The following is a 17,168-nucleotide window of genomic DNA, read 5'->3' on the forward strand; positions in this document are numbered from 1 at the left end:
TCACATATTTTGGAAGCTTTTCTTCTGCGTTTCCCCACAAAAACTAGACTTTTTGAAAAGATTTATTTAGCAAAAGCATTTATTTCAACATATTAAATTTACAGCTTAGATTAAATATAAATATTTTATATGATTATATAGTGCATTAGCAGAAGCGCATTTGCCCTGTCGTCGTTATCCTGCCGCTTTCTCCTTCTCTGCTTTCTAGCTTGATTTTATTTGTCACGTTGTCCTGTGTGTGTTTCTCCTGCTGATGAGTGTGTGTGTGTTTCTCTCTATGTGTTTGTGCTTTCATCGTGTGCTGGTACTCTCCTCCTCCCGCACCATGAGCCCAGGTTGGCTACGTTTCAGTAATTTTCATAACTGGCTGCAAGAGGAGCGCAGAGGAAGCGGAGGCACCGAGAAGACGGCTCTAAAGACGGCCAGGAGAGCTGCTGAGCAATTGCCAAGTGCCGGGCGAGTACCCCAGAGTGTGGACAAAAACATTTTCGGCAGTAGGTCCCCCACCATCTCCCCCCATACATTAACCCTGGAATGGAGACGGGGAGCTGGTGCTGGAGGAGATGTAAATATTATTATTCTTTTTTTAGCGCCCTGCTGCTCCGTGTCGCCCTTTCTATTTTGTTGTGCATTCGGCGAGGTGCCCCTTCCCGTATCAAGCGACTTGTTTGCATTATGCGGCGTTAATGACATCCAAAGACACAGAGCGAAGCCGCCTCCAGAGTGCGCGAGAAAGCCCTCTCCAGTGCCTTTTTCCATCTACAACATAATTCACAGCAGACCGAGAGGGAGTGCTAATGATGCCACCAGTCCCTCCGCGATTTACTTGGCGAACTCCTTGCGTCGCTTCATTATCTTCGCAATGCCAGCCACCATGGCCACCTCTGGCAGCGCCAGCTTTGAATCCTCCTGGAAGTCGCAGCGCCTTGTCAAATGCAACCAGGTTCGTTCTGGATTCAGGGACAGAGGCATTTGCAGCCAACTGACGTAGTCGATCTTCAGGGACCCCGTCAGCAGCTGATCGAACGGTGTGTTCCCAATGAAAAACATGGACTTGAGCACTGAGGTCTGGGCCTCCTTGATATTCTGCCCCTGGACACCTTGAAAGGGACTAGGATCGTTGTCGCCCGTTCCCAGTTGTTCCAGCAACCAATCCCTGTTGAATTTCAGATAATTGTAGACCACTTTGAGGGCCTGCTTGCCTATATTCGTGGTCAGTACATCGCTAACCAGAACCTCTGCTATATAGTCGGCGATGCCCACATCCAGTTCCATAGCATAGTTGTTGGGTGGACTATGACTCAGGCGGTCCGATTCGGCATTGGTTAGGTCGTCCATTTTGACGGTGCTCACGGCACTCATGCCGCCGGCACCACGATTGCTGCCGCCTGGTGTGCCACCAAAGTCCGTGTCCAGATTGATGCTCTCCTTGGCCTGCTTGAGGAACAGCTCTATTTGATCTGTGTGCTTGTCGTCCTCGTCTATGGAGCAAATGGCCTCCGATATCGAATAGCAAATGGAGGTCTTGACTTCATTCTTGGCTGATGACATAAGATGTTAATTTTAAGGTGGTTTGAAGTCCCTCCTCTACTCACCCTGTTCGTGCACCTCTGCTGTCTTGATCAGCTCCGTGTAGAGAGCAGCAAAGACCACCTGCAGCAGCACCGAATCGCCCAAGGGTCGCGTCGAAACCGGTATGATGTCCTGCAACAGTGAGGTGATCTTGTACAGACCCTCTGGTATACAATCCCAGATCTCGGAGACACAAGTCAGGGCCAGGGACATGGCCTGGTACATGCTCGCCCCATTCTCGACGGCATTGATGAGCATCTCCACTACGCAGTCGAGCACGGGATATACAAAATGCATGATGGCCTCCAGCCAGGGAGTGCGCTTCTGGTTCCACACCTGGCGCTTATCCAGGCAGTCGCTCCAGCCCGCAATGGCATGTTCCTCGAGGGTCTTGATCAGACAGGACTTGATGTCCACCGCCTTGCCAACGGCCACGACTAAGTACGTAAGGGAGAGGACAATCTGATAGTTGGCTTGTCCCACGGGATCTGAAATTATATATGTATCCCCGTATTCCAGGAATCAATAGAGTTTCATTCAATTACTCACCTATATCGTCTGCTATGGACTCGGTGACATTGAAGCACTCGCCGCGGCACAGAAACGCCTCGCACTTTGGTGGTGCCCCCTCGGCACTGGTGAAGGAATGTTTGGCCACATTCTTAAAGTTCTCGGAGGACGGTAAATGCTGCATCAGATGTCGTATTATGATGCCAGTGAGGAAGGCGTCTCTCATCAACAGAATCTTAAGCAGAAAGGACCAATCTGCCTCAGGAAAGGCAAGTAGAACTCTCAGGTCCAAGGAAATGGCGGTGTTGGTTGTGAGATCAGCAAATTCCGTGACCCATTGACAGGATTGCTCCTTGGGAAAGTATCGCGGTAAGGCAAATATAATCCATGCACTGGGCAGGCCATGGCGAGAGCTAAACATCTCCATGTTGTCGAGACCCTTGCGAAAGACCTGCAAACAGACGCAATTCAGAGTCTCTTTTCATAGGCATAGAGTTCTCAATTCACCTTGGAGAGCACACCCAAGGGAGCACCGCGCAGCAAGAGACAGTAGAAGAGTTCCCGACACTTGGCGTGGATGTCCCTGAGGATAACGCTCTGGTTGCTCAACTGCAGACCCACATATGCCTCGCCGCTCTCGCAGATGTGTGGCAGCAGCTCAGCAATGCACAGCAGCATATTGCAAATGTCCGTCAAGTGCAGCTGCGATCGAGCCACACTGGTTACGATCTGGGTATAGCGGACAGTCAGCACACTGAGCGTCTCGTTCAGCATTCCGGCAAAGATCTTCTGGGCCATTTTCGGCGGCACCGAGTTCCACAGATCTGTCTTGGAGCCACGCATATAGTGCCACCACATCTGTACTGTGTAGGAGCCTCGCTCCGACTCAAAGAAAGGTTGCGTATCCTCCCAATGCAGACAGTCGGCGTCTTGCATGATGTACAGCAACAGGAGGCGACAGTGCAGATCGAGGAGACGCTCTGCCAATGCCTCCGCCATCTGGGCATATTGCTTGAAACTCAGCTTGAGGGCTCCGCCCTTCTCATCGCCCTTGGGCGGAACGATCGTGGTGGTGGCCGCCTGCATGTAGACACTCAGGGAGTTCTTCACCAGCGCAGCGGCTCCAATAGTGGCCGTCAGCACAGAGAGATCAGCATGATCCAGAGACTCCTGCGATAGGCGATGGACGTGCTCTAGAAGTAGGTCTGCCGATCGGCAAACGAGTTGAACGAACTTGTCCGGATCAGAGGCCTTGACAGTGGCACTGGTCTGCAGAGGAAACCAAAGGTACTGGAGATATACATTTATTACCAATCGAATCTTACAAAATCTCCTTCATTCAGTTCCTTTTCGGTGTGCAAAAGTCCCGAGTGTTTCCGGTATGAGGCAAAGTACTCATCCTCCCACCTTTAACAGTTTATGTAAACCTTTGTGATTTAACGTAGAGCAATACTATTTCAATTGAACCCACCAACGTATCAATTTGATCGCCGCAAAGGAAGCATATCGTGGAAAATCCAATTTCCCACCCACAACGCCCGAACAAATGGGCTCCTGTAGCACACGCTGATGTGTCTGTGTTTTGGAATGTTGTAAGGTAAGGGATAGTTTATAAAAAGAATGCCAGTGGGTAAAATAAGTACCTGATAAAACTCTAGATCTCGTTGCAGCAGTATTGGCACTCGATCCATTAAATTTCCCTCTTCAAGAACTTCCATTTTGTTTTCATAGGTATTCCTTTACTTCTGATGTCAATGAAAAAAGTATTCAAGCAGCAAAAAGTGGGTGAACATTTATTTAACGAACAAACATTTATAGCAGAGTTCATAGGTTGTCACGGTAACAGACCGTTGGAGGCATTTAAAAAGGAAGGAATCGAAGGGAAAACATCGTGTACTTGCGAAGGTTTTAGATATGTTTTAAAGTAAAAACTGTCTACTAAACTATTTATACTATCTTTGAATAAGTAAACCCAGAGAGAAAAGCCCAATCTACCAGATTGCCGAATGTAGATCATATCGGATCATTATTATAGCCAGAAGGAACAAATCCATCGGCAATGCCTCATTCTCTCTCTTTTTTTCTCGTGTATTGTGGGCCACTGGCGGAAACAAGCGAGAAAGCAACATAACTGGTGTTGTTTTATGAAACGTGTGAGAGAGAGAGAGACATATGTAGCGGAATAAAAATATTTTCAAATTCAAATTAAATAGGTCATAGGAAAGAGATAAACGAAGTACACGAATTATTACACATTAGAACATTTGAGTAATTGGGTTGCTCATGACTAAGAGATTTTTATCAGTCTATGATCCCTTGCTGGCTGTGTCTATCATTCTATCATGTGCCTTGTCTCTAAGGCTGTTTTGTTTTTGTTGGCTTTCTTACATACCCGGTACACGAGGAGTTTAGGGATATTTTGTGGTGGATATGTTTCCGACCCCATAAAGCCATATAAAAATATCGCCCGTCTCCTTCCGCCCCCACAAGAGACGAAAATCTGTGGCATCCACAGAAGATACCAAACGCAGAATCGCAGAGAAGGACAATTTCGACTACACTACCGGAAGCTGGATCAGATCGGATTACTATTATAGCCAGAATGAACAAACAAACTTAGTTCTCCCTCTCTCTCTCTTAATCGTGCCGTGTGCGAATTCTATCGGAGGAGAGCGGGTAGGTGTTGTTGTAAAAATCGTGAGAGAGAGACAGATAACACTCAGAGATGACAGAGAGACACTCCTGTTGAATGTGTTTGTCGTATTACCATGCTGTTTTTCTGTGAGTGTATTTCCTTATTATATGTTAAATCTTTTCAAATAATATAGCCCCTAGTTACCGCCTAATTGTATTCTACAGAATATATTGTATATCATTATTGTACATGCATCCATCCAGGCATACATACTATGTCCATATGTAGTACATATGTACATATATAGCTGATAAGACCCCTGACTCTTTGCCGTTCTCCTCTCTTTACATTTAATTCAGTTTACTCTAGAGATAAGCTGCCACTTTAATGACCAGCCGGCAGAGAGGTGGTCGTCAAGCACTCGGCGCATTTAGTTGATAATTGACCAGCGACGTGGGCAGACGAGGATACGACGACACTTTGGGCACACAATGTGAGTATTAAGTGGGATGCTATCAGTGGATGGGCCCCTCCGCTGGGGGTATGTGGGCCTAGCAGTCAGACCACGAAAAAGTTTTCAGTAAACAAGCTGAAACCGGGCGGAGCTGCCTATCGCTCGATAAGCGGCGTATCAGGGCGTAATCAGTAATCCATAAATCTCGCTCTCCTCCAGCATGATCGCACATTTGAGACACCTTACGAGGCTGGCCGGTCGCGGACACAGCCGCCTGGCCTCCTCCGCATCCACATCCTATCTGATCGACCAGCCAGAGTACGGCTTCCTTAAGGAGCTTGGCCTGGAGATCAACAATCCCGGCGTCTACTCGGGCCAGTGGCAGGGGCGTGGCCCGACCATCACCAGTTACGATCCTGGCACCGGCCAAGCCATTGCCACAGTGCGTCAGGGCACTGTGCAGGAGTTGCAGCAGGCCATCGGCCTGGGCGTGGAGGCCTACAAGCAGTGGCGCCAGGTCCCCGCCCCGGTCCGTGGCGAGATCGTTCGGCAAATCGGCGACGAGCTGAGGAAGTACAAAGAGCCCCTTGGAAAGCTGGTCTCCCTGGAGGTGGGCAAGATCTACAGCGAGGGTCAGGGCGAGGTGCAGGAATTCATCGATATCTGCGACTATGCCGTGGGTCTGTCGCGGATCTACTCAGGCCAACTGATCAACTCGGAGCGGGCCGACCATACGATTCTTGAGGCTTGGCGACCGCTTGGACTGGTCGGTGTGATCTCCGCCTACAATTTCCCCAATGCCGTATTTGGCTGGAATGCCGCCATTGCTCTGACCACTGGCAACAGTGTGCTCTGGAAGGGAGCTCCCAGCACGCCCCTGGTCTCGGTGGCCACCACCAAAATCGTTGCCGAAGTTCTGCGTCGCAACAATCTGCCACCCGTCGTGACCCTCTGCCAGGGAGGAACCGATGTTGGCCAATCGTTGGTGTCTGACAAGCGCGTCAATCTGGTTTCCTTTACGGGTAGCTGCAAAACGGGCCAAGATGTGGGCGTGGAGGTGCAGCGGCGCTTCGGCAAGGTGATCCTCGAGCTGGGCGGCAACAATGCTTTGATCATCGATTCGTCGGCAAATTTGAAAATGGCATTGGATGCAGCTCTCTTTGGCTGCATCGGCACCAGCGGACAACGCTGCACCACCACCAGGCGCATCATTGTCCACGAACAGCTGCATGACCAGTTTGTCACTTCCTTGGTGGCCAAGTACAAGCAGCTGATACCCAAAATTGGGCACCAATTGGATGGGCAGACGTTGGTGGGCCCCGTGCACACCCAGCAGAACGTCGATAGCTATAAGACCGCCATTGAGGAGGCCAAGGCCTTGGGCGGAACTGTGGCTTTTGGCGGCAAAGTCCTGGAGCGATCGGGATACTATGTGGAGCCCACTGTCATCACGGGTCTGCCTCACGATGCCAGCGTTGTGCATCGCGAAACGTTTGCCCCCATCGTGTATGTCCTGAAAGCGAAGAGTGTGGACGAGGCCATCTCCTGGAATAACGAAGTCGAGCAGGGTCTCTCGTCGGCCATTTTCACCGAGAACATCAGTCAGGCGTTCAAGTGGATCGGTGCCAGGGGCTCCGACTGCGGCATCGTAAACATAAACACCACCACAAATGGAGCTGAAATCGGCGGAGCGTTCGGTGGAGAGAAGGCCACCGGCGGAGGTCGAGAGTCGGGCTCGGATGCCTGGAAGCAGTACTGTAAGCGGGCAACAATCACGGTCAACCATTCCGGGGAACTGGCCTGCGCCCAGGGCGTCGTTTTCAATGTGGAGTAGGAGAGATACGAGTTGAGTTTGAATTCTTTCCTCTATTATTTAAAGTTTTTTAATAATATTAATAAATGTAATGTCCAAAGAAAATGCATACGCTGCGCAAGCTAATCCTTGCCGCTAATATCAAACCGCCAGAAATCCACCTCGATGTCCTTTGACTGACGTTTGTGGAACTTGTAGCTGGCCTCGATGTTGTATCTTAGTTCGGCCACCACAGAGCCGCTGGCTCCCCACTCCTCGGACTTCTTCTGGATGTAAGCGCTGTCAAAAGAGAACCGAGATGAATCACTAAAACAGATGGGATACCACATGACATCCACTTACCGTGTAGAGGTTTTGTGCAATGAATAGACTGCTCCTGTAGCCAATCGCAGACCTACCTCCAGAAATTTCATATCCATGCCGGCATTGTGCTTGGTCCCAAAGGGCGGATTCATAACGATTGTGTCGAAAGTTTTCTCCCACTTGCTCCCCGGTAGCTGCAGGACATCCGCCCGCACACAGTCCACATTGGGCAGCTCCATTTCCTGCACATTGTTCCTGTAGATGTCAACAGCATCTCCGTCCAGCTCAAAGCCAACAGTCAGCTGGGCACCCAGCAGAGTGGCTCCTATGCTCAACATGCCACAGCCGCAGCCCAGGTCTCCGACGAATTTTCCCTCGATATCATCATGCTGGGCCTGCATATGATGTACCATACATGCTGCTATGTGTGGAGGCGTTGGATACTGTTCCAGCATGATCTTCGGCTTCTCGAATCCATCGACACACTGCAAATACTCCTCCAGTTTCTTCAGCTTAAGGCGGGCCATGTTTAATTATGGGAGTTCGGTTATTTGGGTGCGATGTGGCTGGCCGTCGTCGTGGCCGGGGCTGTGGTCGTCGGTAAGGGCTCCAGGCGAGGAAGCACGGGAATGAAGCTGTTCCCAAAATACGAATCTTGGGGGATAAAGAAGCCCAAAGTGGTGGAACTGGTAGGGTTAAATGCGGATCGGGGCGGCGTGGCATTTGTGGGTAAGCCCACGCCCTGCGGTAGGAATTCAGGTGCTACTGTCGGCTGACCGAGCAACTGAGGAGAGGGCATCTACATAAATTGAGAATAATTGTTAGTAAAAAACACGTGAATACTCTGGGGAAATCGACGTGCGCACCTGATTTGTGTTGCTCAGTCCCAGGTTAATTATCCCGCCAGCAAGCAGCTGCTTTTTGGTCTGGATGTCCTCGAGAATCTTTCGGTTTGTTTCGGCTTGCTGTGCACTTGTTGTCGGAAAAGCCATGAAATAAGTGAAAATTCTCTTGAAAAAATGAAGAAAGAAATGAAAACTATGTTCTTTGAACACCGCAGCCTTTGTGAACTGTGAACTGGTTTACGGAACAGGTTCCTCGAACTGCTAAACTTCTTATTCCGTATGTTTTTTTGTACCTGTTTACTAACTTTTCTAATTAAATTAAGTAATTATTTCTATTACGTGTGGTATTACCAGTTTCAAGCCACTTTAGGATTATTTCGGTTCTAAAAAGGTCATTGTTGTTTGTTCATTAGCGAACTACTTGAAACCACTAGTTTCGGTGGTTATCCAGCCCTGCCATTCACCGCGACCGCATTCATTTCGAAGAACGTGCGCTCGAAGCAACAACAAAAAACTCTGACAATTACAGTTAAGAACAACAACACAACAAACAGTTGCAGTATTGTTCGCAATCTTCGCCCCTTCTCTCGAATACAGTTAATCAAGTGCGTCTGTGTTTCGGCTAGGCAGCAACTGTGCAGCCATGAGTATGAGCGATGACGACAGAGATATCGATATTGAGAGTGACGTAAGCAATTGTAAACTACATTAAAGTACATATAAACAGATGTATATGTATACCTAATGTATATATGCATACAAAGTTGTACAACATTAATTCATATCTTCCAGGACGATGGCGACTCGGATACGGGGTTGGGCTCGTCTCGTCACACGAATACAGCAAATTTTACACAGGTAACAGCTATAAAGGGAAGAAAGAGGCGATGCCCAGGGTATATTAGCAAGAAGGTAGCCTAGCCTTGGCCCTCCGTCTCGCAGACACACAGAAATTTGTTCTCGTTGTGTGACAGCTTGAAAGAGCTGTTAGACTGCCTAACCTTCCATTTAATATACCCTGCACCTGCGCACGTTGTCTTTTGTTGATAAACAACACGCACATGTAGTTGTTGGCCTTAACATATCCCCCGTCGCCCCCTTCCACCTTCACTGACCAGACCGAAATATTCTTAAATAAATATTACAGGCCGAGAAGCGAGCACATCATAATGCGCTGGAGAGGCGAAGAAGAGACCACATCAAGGAGAGCTTCACCAACCTACGGGAGGCAGTGCCCACGCTGAAGGGGGAGAAGGTGAGCGCAACAGTTGGGTGAATCACTCGAGCCTGTAATTGTATCAGACTTTTCCACAGGCTAGTCGTGCTCAGATACTCAAGAGGACCACGGAATGCATACAGACGATGCGGAAGAAAATCAATGAAAATCAAAAAGACATTGACGAGATCAAGAAACAGAATATCCTACTGGATCAGCAGAGTAAGTGTTCGAAGATGTATCTCCGCATCAAGCAACACACTAACACTGACTCTTTTCCAACAGTTCGTGCCATGGAAGGTGGCATGAATGGTGATGTCTACCCCGATCTCCTGAGCGAGGATGATGTGTGCAGTGACGACGTAGAGGACGAGGATCTAGAACTGCCAGATTCCAGTAGACGCAACAAAAAGATGAAAACCTTCCACGCATAGCTGCCAATTATGTGAATTATCATATTAGCTATAAGGCCCCACGAAATTATGTGGATTATCATCAGATGGGCATCGAGTCCGAAGTGCGTCCCTCCGTCACCACCAAATCCTCCAACTATACCTAAATGCGTGCATGTGTAAATCTTTTGTACTTTGAACAAAGCATTGCTCCATTAATTAATAAAAATTGTTAGTATATATTTTAGAAAGTAATAGCGGCCGACTATTATTTGAACTTTAGCGTCAGCCAGAGCAACAAGAACACCACAAGCACAAAGAGGAACATGTAGCACATCTGTTTGGCCCCGCCACCCTGTTTGGCCAGGCGGACGACTCGCGTCATTGTGTTGCCCAGGAACCCCGATGTCCGATCCATGTCGTCGTCAATGCCGCGCAGTAGCTTGTCCTGGTAGCGCACTTCGTTCCCAATGTCAATGGTTAAGGACTTGAGGGCGCCTATTTTCTGTTTGAGCTCCTCGGCGGCGCGCTCGTTCTCCGCCTCGAGCGCATCATGACCGGCCGGACTGGGACCAGATGGCTGTTGGTTCAGCGGTTGGTAGGGATAGTTGTTGGTGCGTCGCATGTTGCTCCCGGTGTGTGCCAGTTTTGCATTAACTTATTTACTCTTGACGGCCTAATGGAGAGGGAGAAATTTAAATTAAAGTGACACGTAAACGAAGAAGACGCCTACCCAGAGGCGAAGCAGATATGAAGGCTGTTGCTTTTTTTGCACACCAGTGGCCTTCTGACCTGACTTTTGACACTCAATTTGGCTTACTATGACTCAAATGAAATACATTTAATTTGGCCTAGTAGTATCTGTCTGTCACTCTTCGAAACAACGAACTAAATATGAAGAATTTTACCTAAGTCGTTATTTTTGCTTTTCCCCACAAATGATATTCCTCGACTTTTATATTCTGTTTAGTCTTACTAGCTAGTTGGGACACTCAGCAGTGAATATGTAATTTTATCCGATAAATTATTCAATATTATACAAAATTGGATAGTTTCAAGTACTCCCTTTTATTCGATTGTTCATAAAATAAGGTTTAAACAAAAGAGAGTTCAACAAAATTAATCTTACCGTGTATAACTACACGATTTGTACATTGGTGTATTAGCACAACGAGGTGAATTCATAAATACTGGAAAATGCTTCAACAAATCAGAAAATGCACAAAAATACTAAACAAAATATACTAGCACGCAAGGTGTGTAACCTAGAGAGGAAGGAAAATCTTCTGTTTACTTTTTCCACTTGTCATTCACAGGTTTACGTAGAATTGGTTGTCACAAATACACTTACTAGTTTTAGGTTGGTTTGCAAATCAATAAGTATAAAACATTCAAGTCTTCGGCGGCCAGACCACAAGTGCGTCATTCATTGTAGTAGTCAGTAGCCACTGGTTGTGGCATCGATTTCCACTGACCCTGACCAAGTGCGCTCGATTTTATTGCTTCGCTTCTCTCTGCATTGCATCGCTCTCGCTCTCGCCTTCCCACTCTCCCGCTCTCAGCGATCAGGAAACAATCAGTTTGCGTAATATACAACAATAACAATTAAATGTGATAAGCCTGGGGGCACATTGAACCATTAAACACCGCGAGTGAATCCCAGCCATAACTATAACTGATAAGAGCCCTTACGTTTGTTAACTCTTTGCCCAGATTTAGCATGACTGAAAGTTTGGAGGACACACCCGATGCGGGGCTGATGGGCTCCATAGCCGAGCTAGGGGGCGTATCGCCGGAGGCACTGCGTCTTCTACTAACACTTATGGCTGGTGAGTATTCTAATCGGTTAGTATGTATCAAATTTAACTTCTTTGTCTCTCTCTCCTTTCCAGGCTATCCCATCGCTGCGCTCTACACCAAATATGTTGCAGATTTACCCTTGAAGATGCTGCATCACGTATTCTTCTTCACCTGTGGAGCTGGCCTCTGCTACTTCAACTATGGCGTCGGCACATATCACTCGCTGCTGGGCATTCTCGTAACATATCTGCTGGTCCTGTTCTTGCGACAGAACATCAAGCTTTTGATTGGGCTGAACTTCTCGTTCCACATGACCTACTTGCTGCTTGGCTACTTTTACACATCCAGCAACGAGTATGACATTCTGTGGACGATGCCGCACTGCATTTTGGTGCTGCGCATGATTGGCTTCGGCTTCGACATCTCCGACGGTCTCAAGGCAAATGAGGCTCTGTCCAAGGAACAAAAGGAAACTGCTCTGCCGCAGGTACCATCGCTTTTGGAGCTCTTGGCATTCGCGTACTTCCCCAGCGGTTTCCTGATAGGACCTCAGTTTCCCATGCGTCGCTACCAGAACTTTATCAACGGAGACTACCGAAGGCACGAGGGCAATGTGGAGGCGGGCATGCGTCGCCTGGCTGCCGGCGTGTTCTATCTAATCGTTTGTCAGGTGGGGCTGAGCGTACTGCCCGACTCGTACTTCCTTAGCCCAGAGTTCGCCAAGGTGGGATTCATCAAGCGGATCTACCTGCTCGGTTTTTGGGCAAAGTTCAGCCTGTACAAGTACATCTCGTGCTGGCTCCTCACCGAGGGCGCCCTCATCTACATTGGCTTCACCTACAAGGGCACGGATGAGCATGGCGAGCCCGACTGGTCTGGCTGCAGCAATGTGAAGCTGGTCCTGCTGGAAACGGGCAACACCATGGAGCACTATGTGCAGAGCTTCAATGTGAACACGAACCAGTGGGTGGGACAGTATATATACAAGCGCTTGAAGTTCCTCAACAATCGCACGATCAGCTATGGAGCGGCCCTGGGTTTCCTGGCCATCTGGCATGGCTATCACAGTGGCTACTACATGGCTTTCCTCATGGAGTATATGGTTGTCAGCACAGAGAAGCAGGTGAGTGAGGCTCTCATGATCTTTAGATCCAAATTTTAGCATTCCCTTTTTTCAGATCACAAACTTCTACGACAAGGTTGTCCTGCCCCGATATGGTAACTTCCTGAACAGCTCGGATGTCTACAAAATTCTTTACTTCGCCACCCTGAAGTCCTACAACATCGTCTACATGGGTTGGTGTCTGGCATCCTTTGTGTTCCTCAAGTACGAGCGCTGGATCGTAGTCTTTGAAGCCGTGAACTATTATGGCTTCATCTGGCTACTCATCTGGGCAGCCTTCTATCAGAGCTATCTGTACTTGTCGCGCTTCGGCGGCAAGAGCAGTGCCGACGCCACCGGCGGGAAGAAGACTCAGTAGAAACGAAGAGTTTTTAGTTTTTGCCTCACGAACATTGTTTGGAATTAGTACTAACGATGGATCCATATTCTTTTTACTAATCTACTAACCAAATCAAGTAGTTTCCTACCAAATAATATGCCACTGTAAACGGAGATTTGTTAAACACAAAAACACACGCAAATATCGATTCGATTGCCTAGTCAAAGGAGAGGAGAACTTATCCCCAAAATACACACGCAGTGTGTTTCATAAAGAATGGGACAGCTGTCTTATACTGCCCGAAGCGCACTGCAGAGTCTTAAATATGTAATATGATACCTATAGATTTGTAAATTATATAAGTGTTGACACAGCAAATGTTCGTTCAATTAGTAACTAACTAAGCCCCGCTCACCATCTAAGACTTCTTAATGCCCACTTGTATGATAGTCCGGAGGAGTCGTAACTATTTTTTATTTTGTTTGCTTATCCTGCAGCCATCTTAAACGAACACCACCCGACGAGACTTAAATCTAAGCTATAAAGACAATTTTATACCATACGCAAAGATTCATACATACATATATACATGTACTATATATTTTTTCACATGCCCACGGAACGTCCTGTCGGAGGAGACCGAGAGACCGGGAGAGACCTTTGCGAAATGTGCAAATCTTCATTGATAGCAGGAGAAACACGAAATAAACGCAATTACATTATTTTTAGATACAAGGCGAAGACTTATTTATTGAACAAAAAACTAGAAATATCAATAGAAATTAGAATGTACTGGGAGGATGCTAGGGGACTTAAGTTAATGCTCCATGGCCTCGGCATCGCCGGCGCCAATATCCAGGCGACGCTTGGACCCACCGCCAATGCCAAAGTCCTCCTCCTTTTCGGTAATCTCGCTGAACATGTAGTCGTCCTGGTACTCCTTCAGGATCTTGCTGGAACGATTCTCGTCCAGGAACAGCGAATAGACCTTCTTGACGTCTTCGGTGTTGACCTCGGTGGCCTTGCGACGGCGACAAACCAAGTTGGCCGTGGTTATCAATTGGATGGCATAGCGCAGACTAGTGTCGGTGGCGATGCGTGTCAGGATGGTCAGGGCATCCGGGTGCATGACGCAGTCCTCCTCCTCGCAGCGAATCTTAAGGATCTCCTTCACCTCCTTCTCCGAGTAGGGAACGGTGCGTATGATGATCATGCGATCGAGCAGATCGATGGGTATGCCATGGGGACTGCGGTAGTTGGTGCCGCGAATGCGTGTGATGCCGCGATTGGTGGCCATCACCACCACCGGAGCCATGTCCGACTCCAGGGCACGATTCAAGTACGAGAAGCATTCAATATCCAGCATGTGGACTTCGTCGATGAACAGCACTCCCGGATTGATCTCAGCCTTGCCCTCCTCACGCCACTCCAGCACCTTGTTGTTGATCTGGTCGCGCACCTCCTGCTTGATCTCGCCAGTGTCGCCCGAGAACAAGGCCAGGAAGCCATGGGTGCGGCTGTTGATCACGTCGATCTCGTGGAGGGTCACAGTGTGGACCACTTCCTTGCGCTTCTGGAGCTCGCCCTCGGGGCACTGGACAAAGCGCGTCTGGGCCCCGGTGGCATCGTAGTCCCGGGCACGCGTGAAGCTGCGTCCCAGCTTATTGACCTTGCCGGATGCCTTGTCAATGGTGATGACATCGCCGGCCTGGATCTTCTCCTTCATGAAGCACTCGATGATCTTGTTGCCCAGATCGTAGTTGGTCTCCATCTCAGTGGTCTTCAGGGTGACCTTGCCCACCTTCTGGCCAGTGCCGGTGGCCGGGCGTTCGATCTGTATCTCCACCACCTCGCCTTCGATGATCTCAGTCTCCTCCTTGATGCGCACACCGATGCTCTTGCGCAGGGCCTGGGACAAGGCCTCCGTCTTGCTCATCTCCAGCGAGTAGATCTCCGAGCCAGACATGCTGGTGAATGGAGTCTCAGTGCCCAGGGCCTGGGCCATGCCCACGGCAATGGCTGTTTTGCCGGTACTCGGCTCGCCAGCGAGCAGAATGCAGCGTCCGGCAATCTTTCCCTCGCGCACCATCTGCACAACGACGCCAGCGGCACGGCGGGCGTCCTTCTGCCCCACCATGCCTTGCGACACAGCACGTGCCTCGAGGACATCGTCCAAGCCCAGTCCGCGAATGTGCGAGTGGGCTCCAATGCGCTCAATACGCGTTATGTCGCGTACTTCGATTTTCTCGGCTTCAGTCATTTTTATTTTAGGAGAAATTACTGGAAAGTTATTTTAGTTGCTTCTATGCGGCTGCTAGCAAATTGTTTATAAAGTGAAAATCAGTTGCCTAGGATATGAATGTGAAGTTTTAGTGCCGGGCCGCGTTGTTTCTAATATTTGTACGGTAACAGCGAACCCTTAAAAAATACTACAAAATACTACAGAAATATACCGAGTATACGGTCTCATTTTCAAAATATACCTATGAATATACGAAGGGAGCTTTTTTGGATTGTTTTTAAAATTCGATTTAAGCAAGAAAGGTAAGAAAAAATGTTAATTTCCATGTGGTAGCTACACGGTAACTACATATTAGCTACATATTGGTTGTAATTATCAGCATGGAAACCTGAAAAATAGTCAAATATACTAGAACTAGAAATATACCAAATTACGCCATCTGTTGTTATTTTTCATAATATTATCGATTGCAGCACTGTAACAGCTGTTCTGACTCGTTCCTCCGCCGTTTTCGTTGAACAATTTTATGTATTTTTAAGTTAAAACCAACATAGAAAATGTCGTTTCTTGCGCAAACTGTGCGCCAAGTGCTGCGCCAGGCCCCGACACGAACTTCTGCGCTGACGGGTAAGTGCAGCATAAATAAAAACTCCAAACAATGTGACATAACCATTCCCTATGCGTCTCCCCTCCTCCCAGGTGCCATGCGCTCTTTGAGTCTGGCACCGGCTTTGTGGCAACAAAACAAACCTGCCGCCGCCGACGCCGCGATTGATGTGGCAGCCATTGCCAAAGATCAGCAGAAGGAGTGCCAGAGCATCTGCGAGAGGGTCAATCAACAGGTGGCCAAAATGGAGCAGGGCCGCCTCTTTGCCGTGGTCCATCTCTGTGGAAAACAGTTCAAGATCACCGCCGGCGACATCATCCTGGTCGAGGGCTACTGGCCGCCCACGATAGGCGACGAGATCAGCCTGGACAAGGTACTGCTGGCCGGGGCTCGCGACTTCACCCTGATCGGACGTCCCATCCTGGAGTCCGGCCTGGTCACAGTGAAGGCCACCGTTGTCGAGAAGACTCTGACCCACACGAAGACACACTTCAGGAAGAAGCGCAGGAAACAGTATATGCGAATCAATTTCCAGCGTTCGCCCAATACCATGATACGGATCAACTCCATTGAGCTGGCCCGCCCAGTGGATGCCAGTTCAGAGGCGGAAAAGGAGCCCTCAAGGCGCTTGTTTTAGTTTAAAATCTGTTTTTCTTTTTTTCTTTTTGTATTTGATTGAATGAAGTGATTTCAGTGACCAGATACTACTAAAAGCTGTTTATCAAGGAAATTATATCCAAATCTATGATAAGTGTTGGTTGTATGTTTATAAATTGGCTACCTTGTCGACATCTGCGGGATCGGACAGGGCAGCGCCGGCTCTTCCGAAACCAGACACCGCACCAAATTGACTGCTCGGCTGGCTTTAGGAAGATGGTGTTGGCTGTAGCCAGTGTGGGTCCCAGTTTCCATTACATCATCAGAATGGGTAAGTTCCAGGTAATGATCTGACCGCAAACACGTACCTGAAGTAATCACCGTCCATGGTGATAGTCTAGCCATGGTTCTTACCGTCCCAGTCGGCAAAGCAGCGCAGATTCTTAATGGCCGTTGGGAGATCCGTATCCAGCGTTGGTCTGCTCTGTGGTCGGATTGTTGCTCCGGGGTGGTCTCCGGAGTAGTGGGCCACAACTGCGCCAAAGGGCGCCGCTGGTTGTTTTGGCATCGCAACTGCAGACTCTGTCTCTCGACTGTAACTGTAAGTGCGAAGAGGGTGGAAAGCACGGAATAGCCGTGGAACAGCGGCTGTTTTTGGGGAGTGCCCTGTGCCATCAGGACTTACTGTCATTTGAAGCCACTGTAGGCAGAGGCACAAGGCACTTTTGCTCATACAACAG

At 48.6% G+C, this 17,168-nt stretch overlaps 9 protein-coding genes across 18 annotated transcripts; 4 read left to right on the forward strand and 5 right to left on the reverse strand.

Annotated features, from left to right (window-relative positions):
- Positions 1–110: 110 nt before the first annotated feature.
- Positions 111–4,019, reverse strand: LOC6900243 (uncharacterized). Its single transcript, XM_002135536.3, has 7 exons — positions 3,726–4,019; positions 3,554–3,657; positions 3,408–3,489; positions 2,590–3,351; positions 2,122–2,533; positions 1,596–2,060; positions 111–1,541 (listed from the first exon to the last, which is right to left on the reverse strand). The coding sequence occupies exons 1-7, from the start codon at positions 3,798–3,800 to the stop codon at positions 823–825; spliced, it is 2,619 nt and encodes an 872-aa protein (XP_002135572.1). The 5' UTR covers positions 3,801–4,019; the 3' UTR covers positions 111–822.
- A 1,078-nt stretch (positions 4,020–5,097) lies between these two features.
- Aldh7A1 (aldehyde dehydrogenase 7 family member A1) lies at positions 5,098–7,110 on the forward strand. Its single transcript, XM_001352902.4, has 2 exons — positions 5,098–5,210; positions 5,391–7,110. Exon 2 carries the CDS (start codon positions 5,392–5,394, stop codon positions 7,003–7,005), a length of 1,614 nt encoding a protein of 537 aa, XP_001352938.1. The 5' UTR covers positions 5,098–5,210; position 5,391; the 3' UTR covers positions 7,006–7,110.
- On the reverse strand, positions 7,018–7,841 carry Mettl5 (Methyltransferase like 5). The gene is made up of 2 exons (XM_001352901.3): positions 7,327–7,841; positions 7,018–7,263 (listed from the first exon to the last, which is right to left on the reverse strand). The coding sequence occupies exons 1-2, from the start codon at positions 7,812–7,814 to the stop codon at positions 7,107–7,109; spliced, it is 645 nt and encodes a 214-aa protein (XP_001352937.1). The 5' UTR covers positions 7,815–7,841; the 3' UTR covers positions 7,018–7,106.
- LOC6900242 (SOSS complex subunit C homolog) lies at positions 7,801–8,385 on the reverse strand. The gene is made up of 2 exons (XM_002135535.3): positions 8,154–8,385; positions 7,801–8,086 (listed from the first exon to the last, which is right to left on the reverse strand). Exons 1-2 carry the CDS (start codon positions 8,277–8,279, stop codon positions 7,835–7,837), a joined length of 378 nt encoding a protein of 125 aa, XP_002135571.1. The 5' UTR covers positions 8,280–8,385; the 3' UTR covers positions 7,801–7,834.
- A 175-nt stretch (positions 8,386–8,560) lies between these two features.
- Max (MYC associated factor X) lies at positions 8,561–9,995 on the forward strand. Of its 4 annotated transcripts, none has more exons than XM_033385500.1 (5): positions 8,567–8,820; positions 8,925–8,990; positions 9,280–9,387; positions 9,435–9,570; positions 9,634–9,982. In XM_033385500.1, exons 1-5 carry the CDS (start codon positions 8,776–8,778, stop codon positions 9,780–9,782), a joined length of 504 nt encoding a protein of 167 aa, XP_033241391.1. In that variant the 5' UTR covers positions 8,567–8,775; the 3' UTR covers positions 9,783–9,982. The 4 variants fall into 4 exon arrangements, with proteins under 4 accessions (XP_033241392.1, XP_033241391.1, XP_015044015.1 ...); XM_001352900.4 differs by having other exon boundaries at positions 8,573–8,820; positions 9,447–9,570; positions 9,634–9,995; XM_033385501.1 differs by lacking the exon at positions 8,925–8,990 and having other exon boundaries at positions 8,561–8,820; positions 9,634–9,995.
- Bet1 (blocked early in transport 1) lies at positions 9,960–10,804 on the reverse strand. Of its 5 annotated transcripts, none has more exons than XM_015188527.2 (2): positions 10,649–10,804; positions 9,960–10,416 (listed from the first exon to the last, which is right to left on the reverse strand). In XM_015188527.2, the coding sequence occupies exon 2, from the start codon at positions 10,363–10,365 to the stop codon at positions 10,009–10,011; it is 357 nt and encodes a 118-aa protein (XP_015044013.1). In that variant the 5' UTR covers positions 10,366–10,416; positions 10,649–10,804; the 3' UTR covers positions 9,960–10,008. The 5 variants fall into 5 exon arrangements, with proteins under 5 accessions (XP_015044013.1, XP_033241393.1, XP_001352935.2 ...); XM_033385502.1 differs by having other exon boundaries at positions 10,717–10,798; XM_001352899.4 differs by having other exon boundaries at positions 10,561–10,665.
- Positions 10,805–11,001: 197 nt separating this feature from the next.
- nes (lysophosphatidylcholine acyltransferase 3 protein nessy) lies at positions 11,002–13,542 on the forward strand. 3 transcript variants are annotated; one of them, XM_015188522.2, is made up of 4 exons: positions 11,002–11,100; positions 11,454–11,569; positions 11,633–12,663; positions 12,719–13,542. In XM_015188522.2, the coding sequence occupies exons 2-4, from the start codon at positions 11,461–11,463 to the stop codon at positions 13,019–13,021; spliced, it is 1,443 nt and encodes a 480-aa protein (XP_015044008.2). In that variant the 5' UTR covers positions 11,002–11,100; positions 11,454–11,460; the 3' UTR covers positions 13,022–13,542. The 3 variants fall into 3 exon arrangements, with proteins under 3 accessions (XP_015044008.2, XP_015044010.2, XP_001352934.2); XM_015188524.2 differs by having other exon boundaries at positions 11,038–11,157; XM_001352898.3 differs by having other exon boundaries at positions 11,065–11,325.
- A 149-nt stretch (positions 13,543–13,691) lies between these two features.
- Positions 13,692–15,390, reverse strand: rept (RuvB-like helicase 2 rept). Its single transcript, XM_001352897.4, has one exon. The coding sequence runs from the start codon at positions 15,240–15,242 to the stop codon at positions 13,800–13,802; it is 1,443 nt and encodes a 480-aa protein (XP_001352933.1). The 5' UTR covers positions 15,243–15,390; the 3' UTR covers positions 13,692–13,799.
- Positions 15,391–15,674: 284 nt separating this feature from the next.
- mRpL21 (mitochondrial ribosomal protein L21) lies at positions 15,675–16,582 on the forward strand. Its single transcript, XM_001352896.4, has 2 exons — positions 15,675–15,851; positions 15,924–16,582. Exons 1-2 carry the CDS (start codon positions 15,782–15,784, stop codon positions 16,466–16,468), a joined length of 615 nt encoding a protein of 204 aa, XP_001352932.1. The 5' UTR covers positions 15,675–15,781; the 3' UTR covers positions 16,469–16,582.
- The last annotated feature ends 586 nt before the right edge of the window (positions 16,583–17,168 follow it).

Source organism: Drosophila pseudoobscura, chromosome X, assembly GCF_009870125.1.
Source record: "Drosophila pseudoobscura strain MV-25-SWS-2005 chromosome X, UCI_Dpse_MV25, whole genome shotgun sequence".
Lineage (NCBI taxonomy): Eukaryota > Metazoa > Arthropoda > Insecta > Diptera > Drosophilidae > Drosophila > Drosophila pseudoobscura.